This window comes from Mus musculus, chromosome 6 (genome assembly GCF_000001635.26).
Source record: "Mus musculus strain C57BL/6J chromosome 6, GRCm38.p6 C57BL/6J".
Lineage (NCBI taxonomy): Eukaryota > Metazoa > Chordata > Mammalia > Rodentia > Muridae > Mus > Mus musculus.
Genome location: NC_000072.6, coordinates 21,710,902 through 21,736,950, shown reverse-complemented (window position 1 = coordinate 21,736,950; position 26,049 = coordinate 21,710,902). Strand labels below are relative to the sequence as shown.

Sequence of the window (26,049 nt, the reverse complement as noted above, 5' to 3'; positions counted from 1 at the left end):
CTCCTGTGCTTGTGAGACTTGGGAATATCCTTTGATTCATTGCTTTGTCTGCTCCTAAATTAGACATCACTTTCAAATAAGGCTGCTTCCTTTTATAAATTAAACTTACCGTTAGGGAAATTTACTGTTAGGGATTAAAGGTGTGTACTAAGAGTATGTCTGTATTATGCTAGCCAGATTATACTGCAATCCAGAGTATGCCTACATTTTAGCCAAATCATATAGACCTAGAAATTCTTTAGGTATAATTCCTTGACAGAGCAGCCATGTTGTTGGTTTAAAATTCCTCTACAGATAACTGATTCAAGAGAAAGTCCCAACATAGGGCAGACCTTGTGTGTGTGTGTGCATGTATATGAGTACTTTAATTTTTTTAAGAGATGAAGTATGTCACACTGAGTGAGAATGGAGTGGGGATAGATCTGACAGGTTCTGGGGAAAAGGAAAGAAAATGATCAAAATACATTGGATGAAAAAATTTTAAATAGCCAAAGGAACTACAGTCTTAAAAAAAGGAAAACATTAGTTATTCTGGTTATTATTCGTATTTAAAATTTGAATACAGTTCAGAAGAGTTAAAAATGTCTAAATAGAATCATGGATATTCGGCCACTGAAACCAGACATGTCACTGTCTGATTTTTGCCCCAAATTTCAGTCTTCAATAGTTTTTTTCTTTGAGACAGGGTTTCTCTATATAGCCCTGGCTGTCCTGGAGCTCACTCTGTAGACCAGGCTGGCATCAAACTCGGAAATCTGTTTCCCTCTGCCTCCCAAGTGCTGGGATTAAAGGCATGTGCCACCACTGCCTGGCCAAATTGATTTATTGTAATCTTTTCTACATTTGCTAAGAATTGAGCTGTCATACTACACATAGAAGAAATAGCTAAAGAGAAAAATGTATTGAATTAATTTTAAGCATTCTTACAAGATTAATAAATCTGTATCTAATTATAAATAATTGCACCAAAATCTAACTCATTCACAGAATTTTTGCTAGTAAATTAGATTATAGGTATGTCTGAGAAACTGACGTAACACTATATCCCTTCAAACCTTGGATCCCTGAAAGGCTTTCTGGATTCCACTTTCTAGAGCTACCCATGATTTCATTACTTTACTTTTCTATCCTTGAGTGAACAGATACATCTTGTTTTAGATGGTGGCACTTTTTGATATACTTTCTTTTAGCAATGAAGTGCACATTTATATTAGGGCTTTCTGGTGCATAGACGTAGTGTGGGGATGATATTAAGAAATGATATTATTTCATGCTGAAACCAATTTTGAGAAATCATATTTTTATAGCAATTTTAAAGAATTTTATAAAACTACAATATCCCATCAAATTTCTATAATGTATTATCTGGATTGCACAACAATAATCTATATGCAACATGTGTTCTCACATGCATGTCTTTTTTTTCCTTTTTTCTTTTTTATTAGGTATTTTCCTCATTTACATTTCCCATGCTATCCCAAAAGTCCCCCATACCCTCCCCCCCACTCCCCTACCCACCCTCTCCCGCTTTTTGGCCCTGGTGTTCCCCTGTACTTGGGCATATAAAGTTTGCGTGTCCAATGGGCCTCTCTTTCCAGTGATGGCTGACTAGGCCATCTTTTGATACATATGCAGCTAGAGTCAAGAGCTCCGGGGTACTGGTTAGTTCATAATGTTGTTCCACCTATAGGGTTGCAGTTCCCTTTAGCTCCTTGGGTATTTTCTCTAGTTCCTCCATTGGGGGCCCTGTGATCCATCCATTAACTGACTGTGAGCATCCACTTATGTGTTTGCTAGGCCCCAGCATAGTCTCGTTAGAGACAGCTATATCAGAGTCCTATCTGCAAAATCTTGCTAGTGTACACATGCATGTCTTTTGCATGAGAACTACACCTTAAGCTTTCATGTCAAAGAAGTTTTGGGCACAATACAATGGATAATAAATTTACCGTTTGGGTAGTAGAAAGGGAAAGATTGAAATGGAGGATAAGGAGAAATTATTTTTAACGCTAGTGTTATTTTTGAACATAAAACAAGAAAACGATGAAGCCAAAAGAAGAAGTTTTATGGCAGGTAGTTACCTCCCAAGTACCATTTTAAAAGGTACATTAAATTTCCTACAGTTCCCTATAAATCAAATGCCTGTGTTTACAGTTTATTGAAGCCTTTTATTTTATTGAGGACAAATAAAAATTTTGGATTTCTTTGTAAAAATGGAAATAGGAAGGGGTATTTTAACTTTATCATATTTATTTAGGACACAAAGAATGCAGTTTTTTTTTTCCCATCAGCGTCTCTTAGCACCTCATTTTCCATGGGTACTAAATGCCAACAGGCCCTTTGTGGCCATTCTCTAAAAAATGTCTGCAAGACTTTAAGAAGTTAGAATAGTTAGTGAACTGGAGAAATCAAGGTGATTTATATAACTTCCAAATATTTCTATCCTGTTATCCCTATCCTCTAGGACTTAGCCTGGGAGTTGATTAGGTACTATGATTACACACTTCATCAACAACTTTTAAAGTTTGGCAGACTGCTTTAAAAATGAAACCAAGGCTCTGTAATACCCAAGTTTTCTTCATTCTCACAAACACACACAATGTTGCATAATTGTGGGGTTTCTGGAAGAATCTTTGTTATTTAGGATAGTAATATGTTTCATGGCTAGTTTTCATTTTATTTTAATTCACTAGTGGTGAATCCAGAAACCGTTTGCAGCCACATACTTTCATTAAAGTGAGGAACATTTCTGGATTGAGAAAAAGGGAAGAAACGTTGATAGTTTGCCTCTGATAATGTTTGAGTTGAGAAGAAGTTACCACATCACAATGTTTATAAACAATAGAACTGTTTTACAGAATTTCGTGTTTTAATTTAAAATGTTACTTTTTTTTTTTCAGTCAGGGACTCCCAGACTTGCTATTTCTCGTTCTGACATCTTCTATACAGAAAATGTTTAATGTGGTTACTAGTGGGTTGGCATAGTGGGCAGACTCATTGTTTTTGCATTTTCATGGTTAGTAGTCATCATTAGTTGGAGCTCCTTATGAATCAATTTAAAAAGTTGTATGCTGAGTGTGCTAGGGGTTGAGTTTGAAGATTTGAGCATTGATTTCTTACTAGGATGGAGTAGTATTTTACCTTATTTTTTGCTATATTCTGATATATAATCTATCTGCTAGAGTCTCACACGCACTATTGTCTCGCCAGCAAGAACACACGCGTGAGAAACCGGATCCTTCTGCAGCAACTTTATTACACCAGTTTCAACATGAAGAGGAAGACCCCAAGCAACAAAAAGGCTCTGCTTATATACACCTTAGTGTGGCGTGTCCACACCTGATTGGCTGCTCTCCCAGAGCCTCATCACCACGCCCTGGGATGGGCTGTGACTTGGCACGAAAACACTCTCGCACATGCACAAATTGCTTGTTTACCAATTAAGCCAAGCAGGCACAGCGGAAACCACTTCCCACACTAGAGAAGGTGCTTTGATAGGAAAATTTGAGCAATTCTTTAACCCAATACAAAGTTCTTTCAATCTCAAGTCTCACATCTCCTTTGCATTTCTTAGGACTTGCTTCATATTATGTTACGTTAGGTTCTTATTCTCTGCTGTGCATGGTCTTAGACTCTTAGAGAATAACCACTGAAAACTGATAATAGGTAAAATGCCTTTTGCTCTTCTAATTTACAACCCTGACAAAGCAATTGAGTAGACTGAAACATAATGTTAAAAATGATGGTTTAAACAGTGGATGGAGCGTGGGGACTCTTAGGGAAGAATAGGAGGAAGGATTGCAGCCTTGAAGGGAATAGGAACTCGAAAGAAGACCAACAGAGTCAACTAACCTGGATCCTTGGAACTTTCAGAGTCTGAACCACCAGCCAAAGAACAGATACAAGGGCTGGACCTAGGCCTCTCTGAACATATGTAGCAGATGTGCAGCTTGGTCCTCATGTGGGTCCTGAACAACTGGAATGGGGTCTATCCCCAAAGCTGTTGCCTGTATGTGGGAGAAGTTCAACTAGCTGGGCTGCCTTGTCTGGTCTCAGTGGGAGAGGAAGTTCCTAGCTTTGCAAAGACTTGAAGTGCCATGGAGGTGGTGGGTTATACCTAGGGCACACCCCCAATCAGAGGAGAAAGGGAGGGAGTGATGGAAGAAGGACTGTGAGAGGAATTGACTGGGAGGGGGCAGTGAGCAGGATGTAAAGTGAATAAGTAAAAAAAAAAAAAAAAAGAAATTAAATTAAAATTTAAAAAGATGCTGGTTCATCAGTGAAAGTAGAGCCAGAGGATGCTATTCTATCACCTTGTAGTTGGTGCCCATGCCCCATACTGTGTAGTCCAGCATTCTTCCAAATCTCCCTCTGGCTCTTTGGCTTTGCTCACGCCATGTGCTCTGTCAGCTCTCCCCATGCTTTGAGCTGCCACAGCCCATCTGTATCCATCTTTTTCATGAGTTCTTGGTTAGAACTTTCTTTTTAAATGTACTATCATCTCAGATATTTCCATAAGAGTAATTACACAAACTAATTTGAGGTGTGGTGTGGATATTCATAATTACCCTCGGAGAAAAGAAAAATAAATCTATTAACTTCTTTTTACATTCTCTGAAACTGTGATAAGAAATGTGGGGGAGAATCTTGAGAGACAGGCATTTTCCTTTTCCCGATGATCAAACCCCAGTAATGAGTTCTGCCTCTCTTTTGGATTTGACTTCTCTGAGTAGGTAGGGATACATGTGTTTACTTCTGGCCCTTGGTAGAAAGAGAATCATTGTTTACATAGAGATTTCAATAGTGTGCTGGGATGATTTGAGAGAATAATTTGAAGAACAATATATTTATATAATGCTTTTCAGGGAACTCCCTTTGGGAGATGGAAACATAGCAGTGCGTGATCCTGGCAGACAGGGAACTTGCAGTGTGGGCTTTTGAGTTATAGGAGGACACAGAGTGCCTTCATTCATTGGCACTGTATAAGTTCTTGAGGAAACTTGATCTACTATTTTTTGTTTCTTTTATTGAAAATATATTCCTTTTTCATACAATATATTCTGATTAGGGTTTTCCTCCTAGTTTCTCCTCACTTCCTCTCCCAACCAGATCTATCCCTTTGATGTCTCTGACTAGAAAATGAGCAGGCATCTAAAGGATAAAATAAAATATATCAACATCAGACAAAACAAATAAACAGGAGGACAAGAGTCCAAGAAAATGCACAAGAAAGAGATGCAGATGCAGAGTCATACTTGTTAGGAATCCCATAAAATCACAAAAGCAGACTCCGTGATACATATGCAAAAACTGTAAAATTAAAAAAATAAAAATTAAAACTAAAATGAAATAAAAGCTTAAAAAATTGGATATAACATTATGTGACAAAGAACCTCCAATAACACTGTTAAGTTCTGTTGGTCTCATTTCTCAATCCTTATTTCTCTTGATGCTTAACTCAGTGTCTTGTTTATGATAAGAATTCCAGAAACTGGCTTATAAGCAGAATGAATTGTATATGCCTAGTGAATTTCTATAGAAAAAGCAGAAGAAATGACTAGGGAACGGAGAAGGCAAAGATATGTAAGGTGAGTAGCCAAAACAAAACATTATTATAATGGGAAAGTCTTTGCTATAAATATAGCTATTATGAGCATATTGTTGTTTGAAATATTAATTACTTAGAAATAAAGCATAATAATACCATAAGAATAATTTTACCCTCCTAAATGCAACTAGCTGAGATAGAAATAATTTAAATTCTTATTTTCAATAAAAAATGGCATATCTACACAATCATATTGAAAATTCTGTTCAGGTTTACACAGTGCAATAACTGTCTTTACACCTGTGAGTTAACCAAGCAAATACTTCAATAACTCTTTCAGGAAGAGGGCTTGTCTATCTTATGAGACTCGGAGGACTCATGTGTTTGATATCAAGAACTGTTTTGATTCTTTTGAGCGATGTTGCTGGTAGACATGAGAGGAACTCCCCAGAGGCTATTTCCAAGTTATTGTTGTTACTAAAGTGAAGGAAAGAGAGAGCTACAAGGAGCTTTTTAAAGGCAAGACTGATACCTCAGCAAGTCACAGCCTATTATGAGAAATAATTACTGAAAATATGGAAACTGTACACTAGAAAGATAATGCACAGAAAGAGTGAAAAATAGGCTTTGTACTAAATGGCTGTCTCTTTTCCTTACAATTTTTTAAATGTAACTTCCCTCTTTTGCCTCTCCCAGGACAGTGAAAAGGCTATCAGTACATGCATATGCTTTGAACAGGGATAGAAGAGCTTCCTGATTGGTTATCTAATACATAAGGGTTATCCCTGAAGCCACATAGACACTAACAACAAAAATGGACTCTGTCTATTGTATTTTCTCATATATGAGTGTAGCAACAATAAAAAAGAGGCTCTCAATTTGAGGGGAGATGGGAAAGATTAGAAGGAGCAAAATGGGAGGGGATCATGAGAGGAAAAGAAAGGAGGTAGTGATATAGTAATATTTTAATTAAAATTTAAAAAATTGCAGTATATCTTAAAACAAATCTTGTATCTGTTTATCATCTATCATCATCTATCTGTATCATCTATTTATCTGCCGGCCTGCCTGCCTGCCTGCCTGCCTATCTATCATCTATCTATCTATCTATCTATCTATCTATCTATCTATCTATCTATCTATCATCTATCTATCTATCTATCTATCTATCTATCTATCTATCTATCTATCATCTATCTGTGTCTCTCATTTATCATCTATGTACAGACATATAGTTATAGGCATACAAATTGCCCATTTTCTTACCACAGATCCCTCTATTATTACTAAGAACTGAACCAAGCTTTGCCCAGTACTGCAGTTTCTGAGCTTCACTTTGCTTGATACAAGCAACAGTGATAAGAGTATATCTAGCTCAAAGTCTGGACTTCTCAGTGATTCCCCCATTCCATGATCTATCTTTCTGGCATTCCAGTGATGGAGAAAAGCTATTGTCTGATCCAGTCTACCTTACAGTGACGTTTTGAGTTCTTTTAGTCTGCATGAGTCACAGGGTCCTCTTAGATTTACTATTAGTGTGACACATCTTTAGGAAAGGGATTAAATCTATGAAAAAAGGCCACAGTCAACCATGTTGTCCTGTTCAAGCATGCACATGTTTTATTTAAGTATTCTCCAAAGGTCTATTTTTTTCCAGCATAATGCAGATATTATGCTATCCTTTGAAATAAGATATATGAATTTCAAACAAAATTGTCAAAAACAATGACCTTAGTTACTCCATATGATACACAGAAATAATTACATTTCACTTACAGTACAGTTGCACTTAACACCGTCATCAAAAGTCATTCACCACCAACACAGTATATTTTAAATCACCTAAAACATCCAAAAGATTATTTTTAAAATTTCACTTCTGAAAATCTGAAGAAATTAATAATTTGTGATAAACGACAAACCAAAGCAGGAATAATAAGTATCAACCCAAATAAGCCAAGTCTATGTTGTTTTATGTCCTATTAGGAACATGAAAATAGAATTTCTTATTGGGAATCAAAAGATGGTAAATGTTCCTGATTGTACTTACTTTAAAAGAGTTTTTAATAAGTGCCATCAAAGAAGTTTCACTATACATTTGCTCTAGAAGCATAAAGTGACAACAGGCAGGTGTTAATAGAATTGTTAATATTCACGTCTCAGGAATATTAGTAACTGTTTCAAAGACACACTAGGAGTAAAGCCAGGTCTTCCCGAGGGTCAGCTGAGTTCTTTTCCCTGTCACTCAGCTTTGATGAAGAGCTACTGTGTGCCTAGCACTGTCCTAGAAGCTATTCTATAAATGGGAAGTGACCATTTCTGGCTTTACCTGAAAATGTTTGGATTAATTCATTTTCTTATGATAAATTGTGAAAAGCATTTCAAAATCTCTATGTCAGAGGACTAATTATTAATTCTTTTTCATGTATAGAAACTAAGCTTTCGTTCTTACAGTGGTGGCTTGGAATGAACAAAACTTTTCATTTGACATAAAACTTTTTTTTTATTTTTACATTGTCACGTGCAGACACATCTGCGGATATTCAAGGGTGAAAAGGTAGCAAGACTTTTCACTTAAATGTACACAGTGGTCGACTTCACATCACCATACTCCCTCTTCCTGATTTTGCAGAGAACTTTGTGCCTTGTGATACACTAGAATCTTTTGAGATACATTGTTGCTTTCTTGGATGGCATTTAAAGCATGCTCTCATCAAATATTGCTATACAAAGCACTTCAGTTTTCCTCTGCATTCCAGTTGTCCTCAAAATGTATTGAAGATCTGAAGCAAAATAATTAATACATTGAGTTAGATTCTGAAATCATCCATCCTATGATTTTTTTAAAAGTACCATTTAACGCCTCTCATAAAACACATATGGGTGTTTGCAGGGTCTGGGTTTTCTACAAATAGTGAAACACTGGAGATATTTCATGTCAACTCCTTTACTCTAGTTGTTATCAAGGGGATTGGTGACAGTCTTCTTATAATAACTGGTTGAGAAATACAAAGGCAGGGAACGTTTGTTTTACTACTACAGTAGACACTAGTCCTGTCATTAGTGGGTAAGCTCAGTGGAAAGACACTAAAGAGATCCAGGGACAGATAATGCACTGGGTCACAGGAATACAGTGGACCAAAGAATACTACCAAAATACATTTATGACACAGTAGTTTTGGATTAAAAAGTCAGCTAAAACCCGGCCACACCAGGAGTTTTTCTATGAATGTGGCTCTCACTGTATCTATGAATATATGGAAAGTCCAAAAAAAAAATCCTGGTTCCCGATACAACAGATATAGAATGAATTATTGCAGTTATAACAATGACTAGGTGCAAGGTTAAACAATAATTAATACTGAACTATCCGAACACTTTAGATATACTAGTGTGCATCCCCATGAGAAACACTGTGGTGCTAAAAGGAGTTTATTTGCACAGCCCACCATAGAACATGGACAATCAGCTCATTGTAAGTGCACAGAAATTTCCCCTTTCTACAGGTATAGTTTGTCATGCCTATTCTGAAGACAACATAAGGAAACTGAGATCACTGCTCCAAAGAATTCTAGCATGCATTGGGATGGTTTCCTTCAGTCCACACAAATGGATCGTATGAATTTTTCATCAATAGCAATCTTCATCAGAGCCAATGTTCATGGTTTTTAACAGGAAAAATTTTTATCAAAATGTTTTCCATATTTTTTTTGTTTTGCATTCAACTGGAACATTATGTCCAAAGATTTGTTTTATTTGTTTTATTAAAAAAGAGTTCTGATCATAAGAGGCATCAATAAATGGCATTTCATTGTGCTCATTCACAAAGTCAAAGGGCCACAGAGTCACCCTCTGTGGACAGGTTGAACGCTGTCTAGAAATGCCTTTTGGTGGTTTGATTCACATCTTCAACTCTGAAATCTTGATTTTTTTGTTTCATCGCCAACCTTCTTGCTTTGCTGTCTAAATATGCAAAAAGGGGTTATTATTTCTTCTTTCTTCTCCTTTAGATTCTTTCCATAGTCAGGGCTCAAATTCTCTCAGACCTGCGGCAATTGTCTTACAAGGCAGACACCCTGACGATATTTCCTCCCGAATACTCAGGAGACTCGGGCCTGTCGTCGCCTTCTGGGGTGGTTACTGGAGGTGTTGGGATGCTTATTATTGCTGTGGTCACGTAAGGTTGTTCACAGTTTAGTTTAACACACTCTTCCATTTTGGCATTTAAGCTGGATCGGCTAATGAGGGAGAAAAGTAGTTTTGAACAAGTAAGTTATTTATTTTAAGTTGTTTTTCATGTAACTGAAGAATTCATATTTTACTACTAAAATATTTAAAATATATAAGCGATACCATATTTGAAGCCACTTTAATATGTTATCATAAATGTTAGTCAGTTTATTAACATAACTCACATTCCTAAGATTCTGCTCAACTTGGTTCAATCAACTATTTCTCAAAGTATGTTCTATAAAAATATAAACAACAGGGCTCAGATAACAACTGAAATAGTTTCTTCTGGCAGAGGCTTTGAGAGGCTTCAGCATGTAATGTCATCCCATGGAGAATTTTGTAACACCTACGGCTATAAAATCTCAGGGATGGTGTTGTTTCGAAAAGTCACAATTTCTTGAAAGCTCCTACTAAATGATAAGCCATATGTTAAGAAACTCAAAGACTTAGGTCTAAGTATCTGAGGTCTGACATTTTCTACAAGTGACAGACTTATCACCAACTTCCCATGGTGCAGGAAGGAGGATGCCTTCCTGATTGCTCTCCAGTCCATGGATGGAGAAAGGGTCCTAGCTGACTCACCAACTCCAGCTGGCTACCCATCCCAAGTGTACCTGCAGGATTCCCTGTCTCTGCCTCCTGAGTGATGGGATTATATACAACTTCAATGTATGGCTGGCTCTATGTGGAGTCTAGAGAATTTGGGATCTTTAGGCTTTAGAAGTCTTTAGGCTTCTATGACAATCAATTTATCCAATGAGCCATTTCCTCTGCTTCCTAATGCATCTTTTAACCACTAACAAATATGCTCATTTTTGCTTTGTCAGTTTTCCCTTGTTTCCTTGGAACTAGGATTAAAGGCCACGTTGGTTGCACCGTGATGGCAGCGGACATAGTCTATGAACCAGGACGGGCATTTACACAGTACAGATCAACCCCAGGTACCTGTTGGATAGTGGAGTTCTCTCCACACATCTGATCTGAATTGTACTGAGTTCTTGCACACTGCCTCTATGGCTTCCCGACACATTGGCATTAGGAATGCGGAAAGTCTTTTTGTGTCTCCGTGAGCAGCAAGTGCTGGTGACTCCTTGTTGTGAGGAGAGAGAGGGACTGTGACTTGATGGGCGATTGACGGTGGCAACTTCCATGCAGCTTTCTTCAAAGACTTGTTCATCGACAAACTCATGGTTCTGTGGGAGAGTCGTAAGGAAATGGGAGGGAGGCAGATAAAGGATTTTGTGATTTAAAAGAGATTAAATACCATTATTTTATAACTTTAAAATACACTAAGATGCACGTTAGACTTGATCCAACAGGTCTCAGAAAGACTAAATTATCAAAATCAAAATTTCTTTAGGGAACTTTTTTGAGGAAAAGGGTCTTCCTATCTAGATCTGGAGATGGAAATGTATGAGCTGATTCAGTGTTTATTTACAGGACAATAGTTTTAAAAAAATATTGTTCATTAACTTAAGCGTAAAATTAGAATGCTATCAACTAAAGAAACAAAACTTTTAAATGAATATAAAAATATCCACAGGGAATTTATAGGCTCAGAGTGACCTTGTTGTTATGACTAAACATAAAAAGAGACTACTGTAACAGGCTGTTCTAAATTAAATTACCTACTATATATTAACAAACACCTTCATGTGGCATAGAAATGTTTTAATTAGAAATCGAGACACCTCAGGCATTTCCATTTCTTTTGATGCTACCCTAAAATTCTCAATATGCATAAACTATTGCTTATTAATAAAGAATGGATTATATGTCCATATCGTAGAAATATCTCTCAAGAGATTAGTTCCAAGGTTTTGTGGCCTCTTTTCTCATCTCTGTGGTTCATCACCTCTATTTTCCTAACTCCCCCCCCCCACCCCCGCTCAGAGACAAACAGCACGGTGTGTCATTTCACTTACCACAGTTTAAAGACCACAATATAAAATTTAATGTAAAAATAGTAAAGAATTATCTCCTGAAATGCCTACAGAAGAATTCTGCCTCAGAAATATAAGATCAAACTTCCTTAGCTCGAATTACTGGAGAATGACTTCAATTATGATTTTTATCTGCGTGTGTGTAGAAAATGGCCTCATAATGGCAGACTTCGCACATTTTGAATTTAACTTAACCATCTCTCATCCTAAAATATTAGTAAAACAATTGAAGCAATTCATGGCCTAATGGGAAACAGATTGTTTTAGTTGCTCATTTTGTCATTGCTTTGCTGAGGGTAGCATTTTGAAGCATGTAGAATTCAGCATTGTACTGTTTGGAGTCCAGAGAACAATGATTAGGTGACAGAATTTTGTGTTAATTTTCTTGCACAAAGAAGTCATAATCTGGGTTTTTCCTCTTACAATGCACATGTGACACACATGGTACCATTTACAAGACAAGGCCATCCGACTTATCTCCTTAGGGATTGGAATTAAAGAAGGTAGTCTGCTTCTGGTTGCTGTAAATATTTTCTGAGTCGCTCAAACTAAATTGTATTTTTGGGGGCTGAAACCACTTTTTTTATTAAGAAATATTCCTCAGTGGTAAAATAGTGGAAAAGACATGAGAGGCATAAATCAATCTATCTTTAATCTATCACATAATTTTAAAGTGTTCTCTAGCTATAACATCAGAAGTACAGGTATAATTCTATTTAAAATTTAAATATAATCATGGAACTGTCCCAATTAAATCTCTAAAATGTCCCACTTATTGTGAGACAATCACCCTGACAGCACAACTCCCGGCTATGTCTTTCTCTTACAGTCTTCATGTACCTTCTGGGGACCTTTGGATTCCTCTGCCGCCTCCTCACCCACTTGTCTGCTCTCTTCCTTCACTTACATCATCTTTTAAGTGTGACCCTGAGCTGTCCCTCTGTCTTTGCCTGACTAATACCAAAGTCATCTGTATCTCCCAAACCTCCAGAGAACTGAGAGATGCCCAGGAAGACTCATGGATCCTCATTGGCCCACACTGTGGACCCGCCCTTGCTTACATGGCTACCCTTTTCCAGTTACATCTATTGTTCCTGATTTGTCCTATCAACAGAGGCTTGGTGGTGATGGTGTTCATCCTGACTTCACAGCCTGTGGCTCTGGCTCTCTGGTGGGTCCAGAGCAGGAAAGTGATTATGTATTTGCTGAATGACTTTCTGTATAAACAAGTCGATGGCAGACATGCTAGATAGAATTCAGACTATTTATATTGTATCACTGGTGAGTGAGCTGACCCAATCTACACATAAAAGATGCTTGGTTCTGTTCTGTGGTCACAAACCATGATGCCCATGGACAGCTAGCTTAAAAATGGGTAACTTTGGTGTGGAATAATTCCCACTGGTTACATGCAAGTGAGGAGGTTTCTTTGTAGCTAAGGACACTCTGTGACCAAGTATCATTTTATTGCACTAAAGAGATCATTTTCAAATCTCTATCTCTCTATTCATTACACCTGTGGGTAACAGAGATCTTTGCTTTTTCTTCTGATCCCTCCTTCCTTTTTGTTACAGCTTTGACAGCTTCTCTCTTTAGATGCAGAGACACTTGAAATTGATTGTTCTTCCTGTTTAAATCATTTTATAAGTGGAGAAAAAAACAATATTTGATTCAATTTTATTGGAAGATAACTTTCTTTTATGGTGTCTTGGAATGGAGTTAAGGCAGCCACTTAGGGTGGAACATGTACCATCACTATAGCAACTTCCAAGTTGAATTGTTACCAAGGCATTTCTATTGTTGTGAAACTTTCTGTAACCTTGCTTTTCTGCCTGTTTCCTTGGGATGCAGAGGATCAATTTCTGCTTGGAAATTTGATGTTTGCACAGAAGCAAACAGAAGTGCTCTCAGGCACAAGGCTGCAAACCTGCCCAGCCGTCGTCTTACCGTGGTTTTCTCCAGGCAGTGAAGCAGGTGGTGGTGCTGTGTCTCAAAGCTGGATCCAGATTTGCTTATGAAGGCCGGTTCATCCTCCGAGGACTGTAACACAGGGAAGACACAGTACTTTCTCTTTAATTTGCAGACTAGGAGAATCTGAACTACACACGTGTGCGCAGAGCTACCTGGCCTGTTTTCTGAGATTAACTGGTGGCACCTACTAACTAAAAAAAGACACATGTATAATTAAGTCTGAGTGATCAGCGGGCATATTTCCATTTGGTCTTTTAAGCTGACACCTCCGTGAATTGGAAATTCAAGTTCCTAATACTAAGAGTTGACCAAGTTCTGCTTTGATCCTGTGACCTTTGTAACATTTACTGAATACTATTCTTTCTCCATCAGAAGCAGAGGAAGATATCAAGTCTCCCAGTTGCCCCCCCCCCCATCAAGCTGTATATGTGTAATTTTGAAATACAACTAATTAAGCATTTTCATAATTGGGAATCTTTTATATCATTGCTGTCACACTGGACAGGTTGACACTGTGGACAATTAGGAGCTGGAATTCCTTCTGGGAAAGAGAAGTCATAACCACCTGCTCTTTCTCTTAGCAAAGTTTCTAAGCTGTTATAGGCAACTAGAACGCATGGTGGAAAGTTATAAAGATGACACTTTATTGTTCCGGCAGTCATTTTCATAATCACTCGCAATAAAATCATATGGTTAAGTGGAACCGAATCACTATCACGCTGATGAGCCTGTGGTTACAAAGAAGTGACGGTGACAGGCTTGTCTTGTCTGTACCTGCAGCTGGTTGCTCAGTAGCCCATTCCGCTTGCTCTGCATGTAGGCATTTGCACTCCCGCTTTTGGCTGCTCGGATCCTGGCCAGCCTGGCTTTCTACAGGAGAGAAAAAAAACCAAAAGAACAAACATCCTGTGAGCACTAATGAATCCCGCCTACAAGTCAGAGGATAAATTCTTTGAAACGGCTAATATTTGTTACTGTGTGTATGATGTATGTAATGTGCATGCCATACATCAAATCACTGTGTTATTCTTTCAGTTTTGTCAGGAGCGAAATAACAGTATCACTTGACTTGCATTTACAGTTACTGTGATCTGAGAAACTTAGTGAAGTAGAAACCCCAGGCCCAGCAAAGTAGCTGTCAATTCTTGTTTATGTCACTGGTTTCTTTTTGTAAATTAGTAACTTGTTTTCCAGGACTCATTTTCGAATTCTCCTCCCTCCTCTATCAGATTAGCTTATCCTTCTCTACTTTCCCCTGCCCTTCATTTCTACTTCTTTCCTTCTACATTTGTCCTTTCTTCCCTTGTTCTTCACTTGTCCATCCCTTCTTCCCTCCCTCCCTTTCCTTCCCCCTTCCCTCCCATTACCCCTCTTGCTCACTCCCTCTCCCCTTCTTAATTCACTATTCAGGAGCACGTGTAGACCCTCCCTAATTTTTTCCTCTACAACGATGCTGCTGAGTTGACCAAAGTGGAACCCATGCTGAGTACTACAGAATCTTAAAATCCCCGAGTTTAGGTTATTTGTCCCCATGGATCTATACAAAGATATATTCATCTGGTTTCTATTTCAGTCTTGACTGTTGAGATAAAAAAAGCAGTGAGTCTATCCTGACATGTAATAAATAATCTTATATGGGCATATAAGATTATTTAAACTTTCAAAGTATTTTCCATAGACTGCTCTTCTCTTCGGAGAATTTCAGATGCTCGTTCAGTTGGTTCGTTCCAATGAGATCATCAGTACCGTATTCCCCAGAACAGCAACTGGTTGGCTAGCCTTCTAGCTTAGTTTCTCTTTACAATTCCTGCTACATTGCTACCTTGCTACCTTGTGACCATCAAGGAAGGAGCCTGCCTTCCCACCGTGCACATTCTGGGGACCACTCTTTATAGCTCCTGGTTAAAAAGCTTATGCACCAAAGCACCTGGGACGGTTTGTCCAGGAAGCTTCTTACAGACTTACTGTCAGAAGCCCACCATTTCCTTTATGAGCAGTTCATATCCATGCTACCTTGAGGGTCAAGTTCTGGAATACTCTTTTGTGTAAAATCTAAAAATAATTATTTCCATTCTAAAAATAGAAAGGGAATTATTGCCTATGAAAAATAAAACTAATGTTACAAAGACACACACAAGGAAAGTACTCTGGCCGTGGTGTGGCTTATGCTCTGTAGCCAATGGCTGCTGCATCTCCTGTCAGAAGCCCAAGATGTGCACACACATATCATAATACAGCTGGATGAACACAGCTCACATTCTTCTTCAGTTTATTTAATATCTACATCTGGGAACATCATCCAAGAGCACATGCAGAGACTACTACAAATCATATGGCTACATGATATGCCACTGTTCAAAGGAAGCATGGTTTATTTAGTCAACTATTGATTCATTTGTTTTTTAAGTACTGAGGATTGAAGCCATGAGGTTTTCTGCATGTGGGGCTAATTCTCTACTGCTGATTTATATCCCCAGTCTTTTCTGCTTTGAAATTTGACAGGGAACAGGGGATATTTAGGGAGTTTGTTTGCCTGAGAGGTTGGAGGGAGAGCACATGGAAGGAGGGAAGAGGAAGAGGGAAATAATGTAATTATGTTGAATCTCCTGGAGCTGAAATTCCAGGTGGTTTTGAACCCTTGATGGGGATGGTAGGAATTGAACTCCAGTCTTGTGGAAGAACAGCAAGCACTCCTAACTGCTGATCCATCTTTTCAGTCACTGTTTTAATGCTTTTGAGAAAAGGTTTTGTTAAGTGGAGGAAGTTAGCCTTAAAATAGTGATCTTGCTCAGGTCCCTATAAAGCTGGAGCTACAGCATAGTTCACCACAATTAACTCTTATTTGTTGCTGCTTTGGGGCAGGCTTTTATATAACCCAGGTTGGTCCCAAATATATTAAATAGCTGAGGCTGGCCTATGGCTGTCATTGTCTTCCTTAGCCTGCTATAGCCATTTGTTATGTGATGGAATCACAGGCATATTTCACCAATCAGAACTTTAAAGTAGCCTTTGGAAGCATACTTAGGTTTTTTTTTTTTTTTTTTTTTTTTTTATCAAAGGGTGTGTGTGTGTGTGTGTGTGTGTGTGTGTGTGTGTGTGTGTGTAGATTTTACAAAATTTTCCCTTCTCATCTACTCCTCGGAGAGCAGTGCTGAACAGTTTCATGCTCTAGAACATCATTTCTCATCATGGCTTCAGGTCTACTCTTTCTTTCTTCACCCCTAAGCTTATGCTTTTCTGCGGGTCAATTCCATGTAAAAATCATGTACTGTATCAAGATCATTTGCAAGTAATGTGGACAATCGACAAATTTCACTTCTGTTGTCAGTGGAATGCTGAGATCACTGAACATATTGAGCCAGCACTGGAGAATTAAGTTGGAAGGTAGGAAAGAGACTTTTATCTTCCCAAGCTTGAGGCACTTCAGTCCAGACTCAACAAAACAACGGCAATGACAAGCATGTTGGGAAATTACCTAGAATTGCCTTAATCTTTTACAAACAAGCAATTTACCTATTGATTTCCAGAAAGTGCTTATTGTCATTCCAATCCTTTAAGCTCCTCAAATGCTCATTGCCTTATTTGGTCCACCTTCTCCATCTTGTTCTTTTGCTGTTTCACACCCCTCCCTGTCCATCCTTTGGATTTTTGTTTGTTTCCCCTCCCACCTCCCACTGTCTGTCCAGAACAGGACAGTGACCTATCTTTCATCACTTAGTAGGAAGTTTATAAATGGTAGCAACTTGTCATGCATATAGAGTCCTAATCTGTAAAGTAATTGTTTTAAAGGCAGAGCAGCCATTTTTGTTAAGCCATGCACTGTATTAGCAAAAGAAACACCCGTCCACATGTCTTTATTTCAGCCATGACTTTTCTTTCAGTTTGCTGTAATACTGTGAGTTAATTGGCTTAACTCATCCTGTGGAGTGCCATGCCAAATACCTGTTGAAATCTAGCCTTTACCATCTGTGATTATAGCTTTGGTTCCAGCAGGTAATTGAAGGAGATTATTTTACAAAGTTACTTCAGAAACTCACTTTTCTTATGACCTTACTCAGTATGACAGCCATGGCAATACTTGCTGTGTAATGAGAGGTTAAGAGAGAATAGTCCTCTTGGTCCCCTGCTTGTACCTTGTAGAAAACAGCAGCTTCTTGCAGTGGCAAAATGCCAGTAGTAAGAATGCAAATTAGGATGAGGTTTTAGTAAATGTTTTGAACCACAGTGTTACTGAATCAAGCAATATTTTCAATACTTTAGAGAAATGAAAGTATCCTAGGCAACCTAGGGATCTTGAGAATGTCTCTCTTTTTACTAATCTGAGATAATTCATCACTGCTTAAATATTGGCCCTCATACTCCCTGCCTAAACCATGTGTTCCAGACACTACACTGCAGGCTGTTTCATTCATTTAATACTCAAACGGTTCATGTGGATGCAGGATACGAAGCTTTGTCAGCTTTGAAGATCTGAAGGAATTTATTGGATTGTCTCCATTTGCTAAGGAAAATATCTGTCCTAGAAATGAAACAAGCCAGAACAACCCAAGATGAAAGTGGAAGACAGTGTCTTAGACTGTGTGCTGTTCCCAGCTCTGAAGTGTGGGTAATCCCAGGAGGGCAGCGTTGGCAAGTACAGTGCTGGGATTTTGCTCAGTAAAGTGGATGAGTGAAATAAACAGTCAACAAAAGGACTCACAGCTAGGAGATATAAGCATTGAAACATGTAAGTGGGCATAAGAGGAGAGGGGATATAATATATATATATATATATTAGCAATATAAGCATTAGCATATATATATGAATTCTAATATACATATATGTGGAAATTAAGGTATAAACTTATAATACATATGCATGCATATAAATGTATTTATTTAATATGTTTAAATATTTGTATATATTGTGTGTAAATACATATGTATTTAAAAAGTGCTAAAGTTTTCTGGTCTTGGGATTTAACCAATCACAGATCTATTGGTTAAATCCCCAAGCCCCTGTAAAACTGAAATGATGACATAACCTTCACGTGATTATGATTATGATGTTACATCATCCATGGCATACTAGAAACCTGGATGAAGGCAGTTGCTTTGGTTTTATTAAGTTATACTTATCACTGTTATGTGGTACGGTCAAGTTAGCATTGAATAGGCAGATGACTATATAGTCTTATTCATAGTTTCAAACAGAGTAGCCCTTTGCTTCAAAATGTCACCCTTATGATCTGGCCTTCTACCAATTAAGATTTACTTCTGGCAAATAAAATCTAGTCTATAAACTATTCTTGAATGTCTGGATGAAAAATGAGTCTAGCAAGATGCAATGGCCAGTAGTTGCGGTAGATGAGATGTCACATCTTATGCCTGTCTTCAGTCCCAAGTCTAAAGCAAAGACTCTCAAGGCTTGAGAAGAGTGGAGTAAGTGGTGCGCTTGCTTTAATGGTGTGGATATGCAGGACAAGCAGAAGGAGGGCTTGGTGGGTGGAAGGGTCAAGTAGGGCAATCCCTTGGTAGTACGGACAAGGAAGTCTCTTACACACATGCAATGTATGTTTTCTCCCTTGCTGTAGACTGGAGTCAGCTACAGACCTAAGCACAGAAAATAACTATTTCATAATATTATTTTACTTGGTCCATTTAAGTGTTGCTTTTTATTAAATTTTTACTGAAAGACTGCTTGCTTGGTTGAATTATTGGTTGTTGTTTTTTTGTTTTTTGTTTTTTTTGTAACTGTGATACCTAAGGAGTCATTCAGTCTCCAGACCCAGATGAATACAAATCATCTTAGTATAATGGAAGTTTAGTCTGTTTTGTTTCTAATATCCTAGAAAGTAGAAAAAACTACGTGGTAATGTATTATATTTAATATGCATTTTGTTCTTGCAATTATGCTCAGTTTATTTGATCATAGGATGTTTATTGAAATATTATATTAGGTTATTTTATCTAGCTTTATTAAGTCAGTTTCTCTAATAGTCACATATAAAACTCAGTGTGTCATGGTGGACCTTTGGGATATAAATATAATTTGAAAATAAAAAAATCATACATGAAGTCCACTTTTCAATTACTCTATAACATCACATCTACTTAATTTTGGATTTCCAGTTTATTTAGGCACAAATGCTTCTAAGCACTTTTACAGCTTTGTAGCTCACCCCATCAGGGAGTTTCAACATGTGTGTTAGCGATGTGCAGCATCTTGTACATCAAGGAAAAATGCTCACAAGGTAGGCCATGAGTGAGGACCAGTGAGCCCATGAAGGTGCAGGGCACACTCTGAAGAGATCACACTTATGTGCTTTCATTTAGCCTGTTGCAGATTTAGACTGCTGGCTTTTAAGAAATTCTCATTTTCTAAAGATGTTCTCAGAGTGCGTTTTTTTTAAATCATTACACATGATATTCTTTGCAGATATATATATTCCAACAAGTAATAAGAAATAACAACAAGTAATAAGGACAGAAGGAGGAGCTAGAGAAAGGACCAAAAGAGCTGAAGGAGCTTGCAGCCCCACAGAAGGAACAACAATATGAACCAACCAGTCACCCCCGCCCCCCCCGAGCTCCCAGGGACTAAACCACCAACCAAAGTGTACACATGGAGGGACCCAGGACTCCAGGTGCATATGTAGCAGAGGACGGCCTTGTTGGACATCAATGGGAAGCGAGGCCTTTGGTCCTAAGAAGGCTCTATGTCCCAGTGTAGGGGAATGCCAGGGCAGGAAGCAGGAGTGGGGGGCTTGGTGAATAGGGGGGTGGGGATGCAGTAGGGGTTTTTCGGAGGGAAAACCAGGAAAGGGGATAGCATTTGAAGTGTAAATAAAGAAAATATCTAATAAAAAATAAAATGTATTTGTGCTTCCGACTGTTTTTCTCTAAGTAGTTCTTACGCTTAGAAAAGACAGAGAATGGCGACAGGTAAATGTAAGAGTTAATCTTCTTGGAGGATGACTGCTCTTTCAGATAGTGTCTTTGAGTGCCATGTATTGCCAGAACCACATGAAAGGTCCCTTATAGAGGAACCTGAAATCAGTCCTTACAGCTATGCTTGTCCAAATGCGCCCTATAAGAGAAGGGAATGACAGAGCGTTCCTGCCTGTCTTCTACCTTTCTTCCTTTCCTATATCCTTCACTTTCTTAACATTTCTAGCCTATTAGATTATTAATAACGCATAAATGTTGTCTAAAATATTTATTACTGCTCTGGATAGTAATTTGAACCTAGATAATTGTTCACCAATAGGGGTTTCCTTAAAGCAAGCAGTCCAAGGCTGATCAAGCTGGAGGAAATACCTCTCTGACATTGGTCATAAAAGAGATCTCTGTGGAACATGCCTGTATTTACATGAAATCACTGAAATTATCCAAGGGCTACCTTATAAGGGTTTCTACTTTATTGGTTCTACATGTGATGACAACCATGTTTAAACTCCAGAATGGGACCAGCCCCAGGGCTGGTAGTGAACTGCAGTAAGTTGCAGGTGCATGGAGTTATCTAGACTGCTCATGCAATGAAACATAGCTATGAGCAGAGTATTGGCATTTACAAAAAAAGAAGGAGAGAAATGCAATGGGCATGAAAAATACTGGAAATGCAGCGCTCTGTAAATGCAGAGGAAGCATCAAGAAGGATTTCCAAAGTAGTTTCTAAGCAAAGTGCCCTGACTATCAAGGTGACTATCAGAATGAGGAAGGCACGTGAACTTACACTCATCCAGTTTGCCAGAGAAGCAGGCAGCAGCAGTGTTAAGTGTTTATTAAAATTAGATTCTAATTCAGATTTGCATGCTATTTTCTCAGTGAGTCTCAAGAGGATTCCAATAGAAGGGGCTAACAAAGGATACCAAGGTACACATCAGATGTTTTTCTTATTGGACACAGAATGTAGCAAATAACTGAATTCTGACCTTCCCCCAACTCAGACTGGCTTCCACTGAATGGTTGCTCTTGAACTTATTAGTTAACATGGTCTTAGGATGGCTTGATTGCTGGAAACTTTAGGATTCCCACCTACTAATTGGGAAGAATGATGGCAACCAAATCCTAGAGTTTGATGAAGACTGTATAAATCATTTTCTTGGTCCTTATACCATTGCCTGGTCTAAAATAAGCCATCAGGAAATAATAAATGTTGCTAATGAGATTATAAGTTAACAGATTTATAAGCTTACAGATTTATATATTTTTGCATATTATCATAATCTTATTATTTCTCCATTTTACACATAAGTATAGAGTGGGGTTAAATAATTGACACAAAGTGCAGAGGCACAGGAAACTACTGGCCTAGGTAAAAACAAAAACAGAAACAAAATCAAATTCCCCCAACAGCGTAAATCCAAATGCCCAGAATTTTCCTACTTCCTCTCTGACTTGAGCAAAATAGCTGAGATACGTGTCTCGGCTCTTGTTAACAGCCCCCGCCCCCTTTTATTGGAAGCAGCCTGATTTCTAAGGAAGAAGAACTAAATGAATCAGATCTCAAAATAGGACTTTAATAATAATTCTTAAGAATATATGTACGAATAAACGGTTATTAGCAATCTTCACAATTTCTTCTTGCTTTCTACCTCCGACCTCATTGTGGCCATTCTCTGCCCATGGTTAATCTAGCTGGGGCTGTGTGACCAGCTTTGGCTAACGCAGCACAGGTGCCAGAGTCTGGGGTCACTTCAAGAGAGGCTGTGTGAGACCGAGTGCGAGTCATCCAGTCCATGACTGGAGAGGTGCAGCTCACAGGGAGTCTCCATTTCTAGACCGACAATGGACCAGTAGCGTGATCATGATCAACATGTTTCCTCACTGGTTAAAACCCAACCCCTTGCTTTAAGCTGCTGAGATACTATGGTCTTTTCATCATTAGCCCAGTATTGAATGAGTGGCAAGGATCTTGTAAGTTATTATAAAAAGTGATAAATGGTAACGCTTGCTGTCACAGCGTTCGGCGCCTACCTTCTGTGCCCTTCGTTTGTCTGCTCGTTGGTTTTGGTGGTAGATCCGACTGAAGTTCGACACGATCACAGGCACGGGTAGCGCAATGACCAAGACTCCGCTCAGTGAGCAGATGGACCCAAAAATCTTCCCTGCTATGGTTTTTGGTACCATGTCGCCATACCTGGGTGAGAGGAAAAAGAATTGTCATAAGTCATACTTCTTCCTGGTATAATTAGTTCTTTTCTTCTTCTTTTTTTTTTCCTTTGCTTTAGGCCAAATGATACTTGGGAAATACCTCCATTTCTAGTTCATGACTAAAATATGCAAGGTGTCAAACTAATAAGTGGGAAATTGTGAATACAAACTCACAAAAAATACCTTTCAACCTTGTAGAAAATGATGATAACATTTATAAACCTCTCAGATTAGAACATATTTAAAGTCCAATGATGTCATGAAAGCTCTTCAATTTGCCTTTTATATGATGTGGCATAGGTTTTTTTTTAAAAAAACATTTATTTAATAGTCAATATTTCTGTGCTGGAATTTATAGTGTGGATAACACACTTTTCCACTTAATTTTTCAGCATTGGATGGGGGATGAAATTTAAGCAGGAAAAGTAGGGCATCACATCATTGGGTTTTCAGCAGCTCCAGTTATTTTAAAAAACACGCTTTGCATGTTTCCCATTAACCTTCACTTGTGAGAACCGATGGCCATTTCTCATGATAACCTTCCCCAGTCTGGTGCTTGTGTGTGAGTTGCTGGCTGTTCTCAAAAACACTTTGTCCTTTGCTTGAGTGTTAGTCACCGTCTTACCTCACTGGGTCCCACTTTCTCCTCTTTTCCGACTTCTTTCTCTTTATCTGATTCCTAAAGCTTGGTATAATTTATATCCCAGTTTGAAATCTTCTTGTGTTCTTCATATAGACCTTGTCCTTGTGTTTTTTCGATTAATCCCACATCTTAAGACTGGTTTTAGGTAGAGGATATTCTAATTTTCAGTCATAACCTCACTGGATGACTTTTTCATACAGGAGAGTCCTACCCTCAGTAGTCTAGACTTATTATTTCTAAATATGGATGCCTATGAGCCCATGAAGCCTTAAACTAGACAGAACAGAACACTTCTGTTCCCCATGTCCTATGCCAGCTCTCAAATCAGTTTTCATAGTTTGCCTTCTATAGTTAAGCAGAACTTCTCCATGCTGACCCCACTAGATTCTTATTCTAATATGGATTGAACTACCTGCCACTACTAGAGCCATGTCTTGCTCTTTTCACTTGTGACTAAGACATTTAGAAACCCACTTAGGTCTCTTTACTCACCTTCTACTTGACCACTTACCAATGGACAGAGGAACTTATCTACACTTTCCACAGTCACCTCGCTACAAGGCATAGAACAGAGCCATGCTTTTAAAACAGATACCTGCCATTTGGAACTTTATCTCAGCTACCTAATGGAGCTGGAAACTAAAGCAAATTGAAGCGCATCCTCTTTGTCTCCAGACTATGGTAAAACAATGACCGCCTAGTTCCTGTTTACTTTGTCCCAGCCGCTGCCACACTCCTTGTCCTGTGGACACACTGGCCATTTAGCTCTCTGCTTTGTGTGCAGCCCCAGATCATTCACTAGGTGGCAATCAAATGTCTTCATTCCCAAAGCTCTTTCCTATCCACCATGTCCACAGAATTCCTGTTCCATTCTCTATGTTCCATAGCAACTTCTCATTTGATAACTTTCATACTTCATATTATCCATAGATGATGTAGTATTTATGTTTTTAGTCTTGTCTGTGGTACCTGGGATTGAACCAAGAATATTTTCCATGCTAGTCAGGGGGTGTCTCGCTGAACTGTGTCTCCAGTCTGACATTTTCTCTTTACTTTTCATTCTTTATAAAATAAAGTTGAGAGAGTGGGAGCTGTTGGACTTTATGTCTTCCTAGCATGAAGCAGCCTCTCGCTGTATATCAGGAGAGTACATGCATTTTCTCTTACTTAATACTAGAGGTCTAAGTGCTTATTCCTGGGAAAGAATAGGAAATGAACACCCTTATTAACATGGATCTTGTGGAAAATATTTTGTGTCAACCTGTAGATGGGAATTGCAGAGAAACTGGCCAAGGAAGAGCCGGTGATAGTGACAGGCTGGATACTGACCCTAGTGCATTTGAGGGCCCCATTGGGGCTCTGTTCAATGCTTTGATTCTCCAATAACACATTCTTAGTGTTTGTGGGTGACCAGCAGTCCAGGTAATCCACCATAATTCAAATTCCTTCAACAGAATGTCCATACTGCATTGATTCTTGTCCAACTTTTCCGACCATCTGATGTGATCACATATGTGGCTATGTAACAGTCTCTGGGGGGTTATAAAATTTAAGGCTACATGTGGGGCTGCCTAACTGAATGTGGTGTCCAGTAAAAAAAAAATTCTGAACATTGCAGTAGAAACCCTGATTCAAAATCAAGCTGGTAACAAGTTAGAAGCATTTCTAGCTGCATTCATTCAAGTTTCATCCAATTGCTTCACCATAACCTTGGTTCTCCATATGTCGGGAGCACTGTGCTTAGCACATGCAGCCACACATGCCACAATCAGACATATTTAAATTCTGGTTACCAAAGACTTGAGTTTCAACTACAGGTAAAGTCCCTGGATTCATCCATCTCCCTTACATATTCAAGGGTCCAAATGGTACAAGCAAAGAACTCAAGTGAGTCTGTATATATTTATTTCCTATTTATCCATGTATGAAGATATGTCTGTATATACATATGCACGAACCAATCATCTATTTGTTAGTCTATTAATCTTACTAATTTTTGTGTTTTTATAGGCTGGCAAATGTTGGTAAATTTTACACACAACATATTGTAAATAAAATTTTATCTATATCCATTTAATTTCACCATTTGACATTTTTACAAAAAAATTAACAGCTAAGAAATTGCAAAAAGTTCAAAGTTTTTACATAGTTTTGAATGCTCCATTGGTAGACCTCTAGTTTTATTCATATGACTTTTATTTTTCTTGCTTATCTAATATGAAGAATATATATACATATATATATACATTCACACAACAAAAGTATAATGGGTAATATTCCATTGTAATGGGTAATATCCCTAGAAAAGTCCTGGCTTACAAATCTGTTTTCCAGGGACACTGAGAAAGGAGACAGGAGTGATGTTTAAAAAAACAATCATTCACATAGAAGGGATTTTTGTTCCAAAGGAAGAAAGAAAGTGTTGATATTAGAGTGAATGCAGTGCGCAACCTCATGCCCAATCCTTTGTTGTTCTGTGATGGAAAGTCACAAGTTGCCAGGTATGAGAAGTAGAATGACTGGAGCCCGGGTAGATGTAGTGAAGTCCAGAACAGTCATGTCTGCTGAGGAATCCA

The 26,049-nt window shown here is 38.3% G+C and overlaps 1 protein-coding gene across 1 annotated transcript in view; it reads right to left on the bottom strand.

Moving 5' to 3' along the window:
* Positions 1-7,145: 7,145 nt before the first annotated feature.
* Positions 7,146-26,049, bottom strand: part of Kcnd2 (potassium voltage-gated channel, Shal-related family, member 2) — a 514,460-nt gene continuing 495,556 nt past the window's right edge. Inside the window, exons 2-6 of the mRNA NM_019697.4 lie at positions 22,654-22,816; positions 14,470-14,565; positions 13,672-13,764; positions 10,727-10,974; positions 7,146-9,786 (exon numbers count right to left, since the gene is read on the bottom strand). Of these exons, the coding sequence (NP_062671.1) occupies positions 9,609-9,786; positions 10,727-10,974; positions 13,672-13,764; positions 14,470-14,565; positions 22,654-22,816 (778 nt within the window). The 3' untranslated portion in view covers positions 7,146-9,608. The remainder of the gene's footprint in view (positions 9,787-10,726; positions 10,975-13,671; positions 13,765-14,469; positions 14,566-22,653; positions 22,817-26,049) is intronic.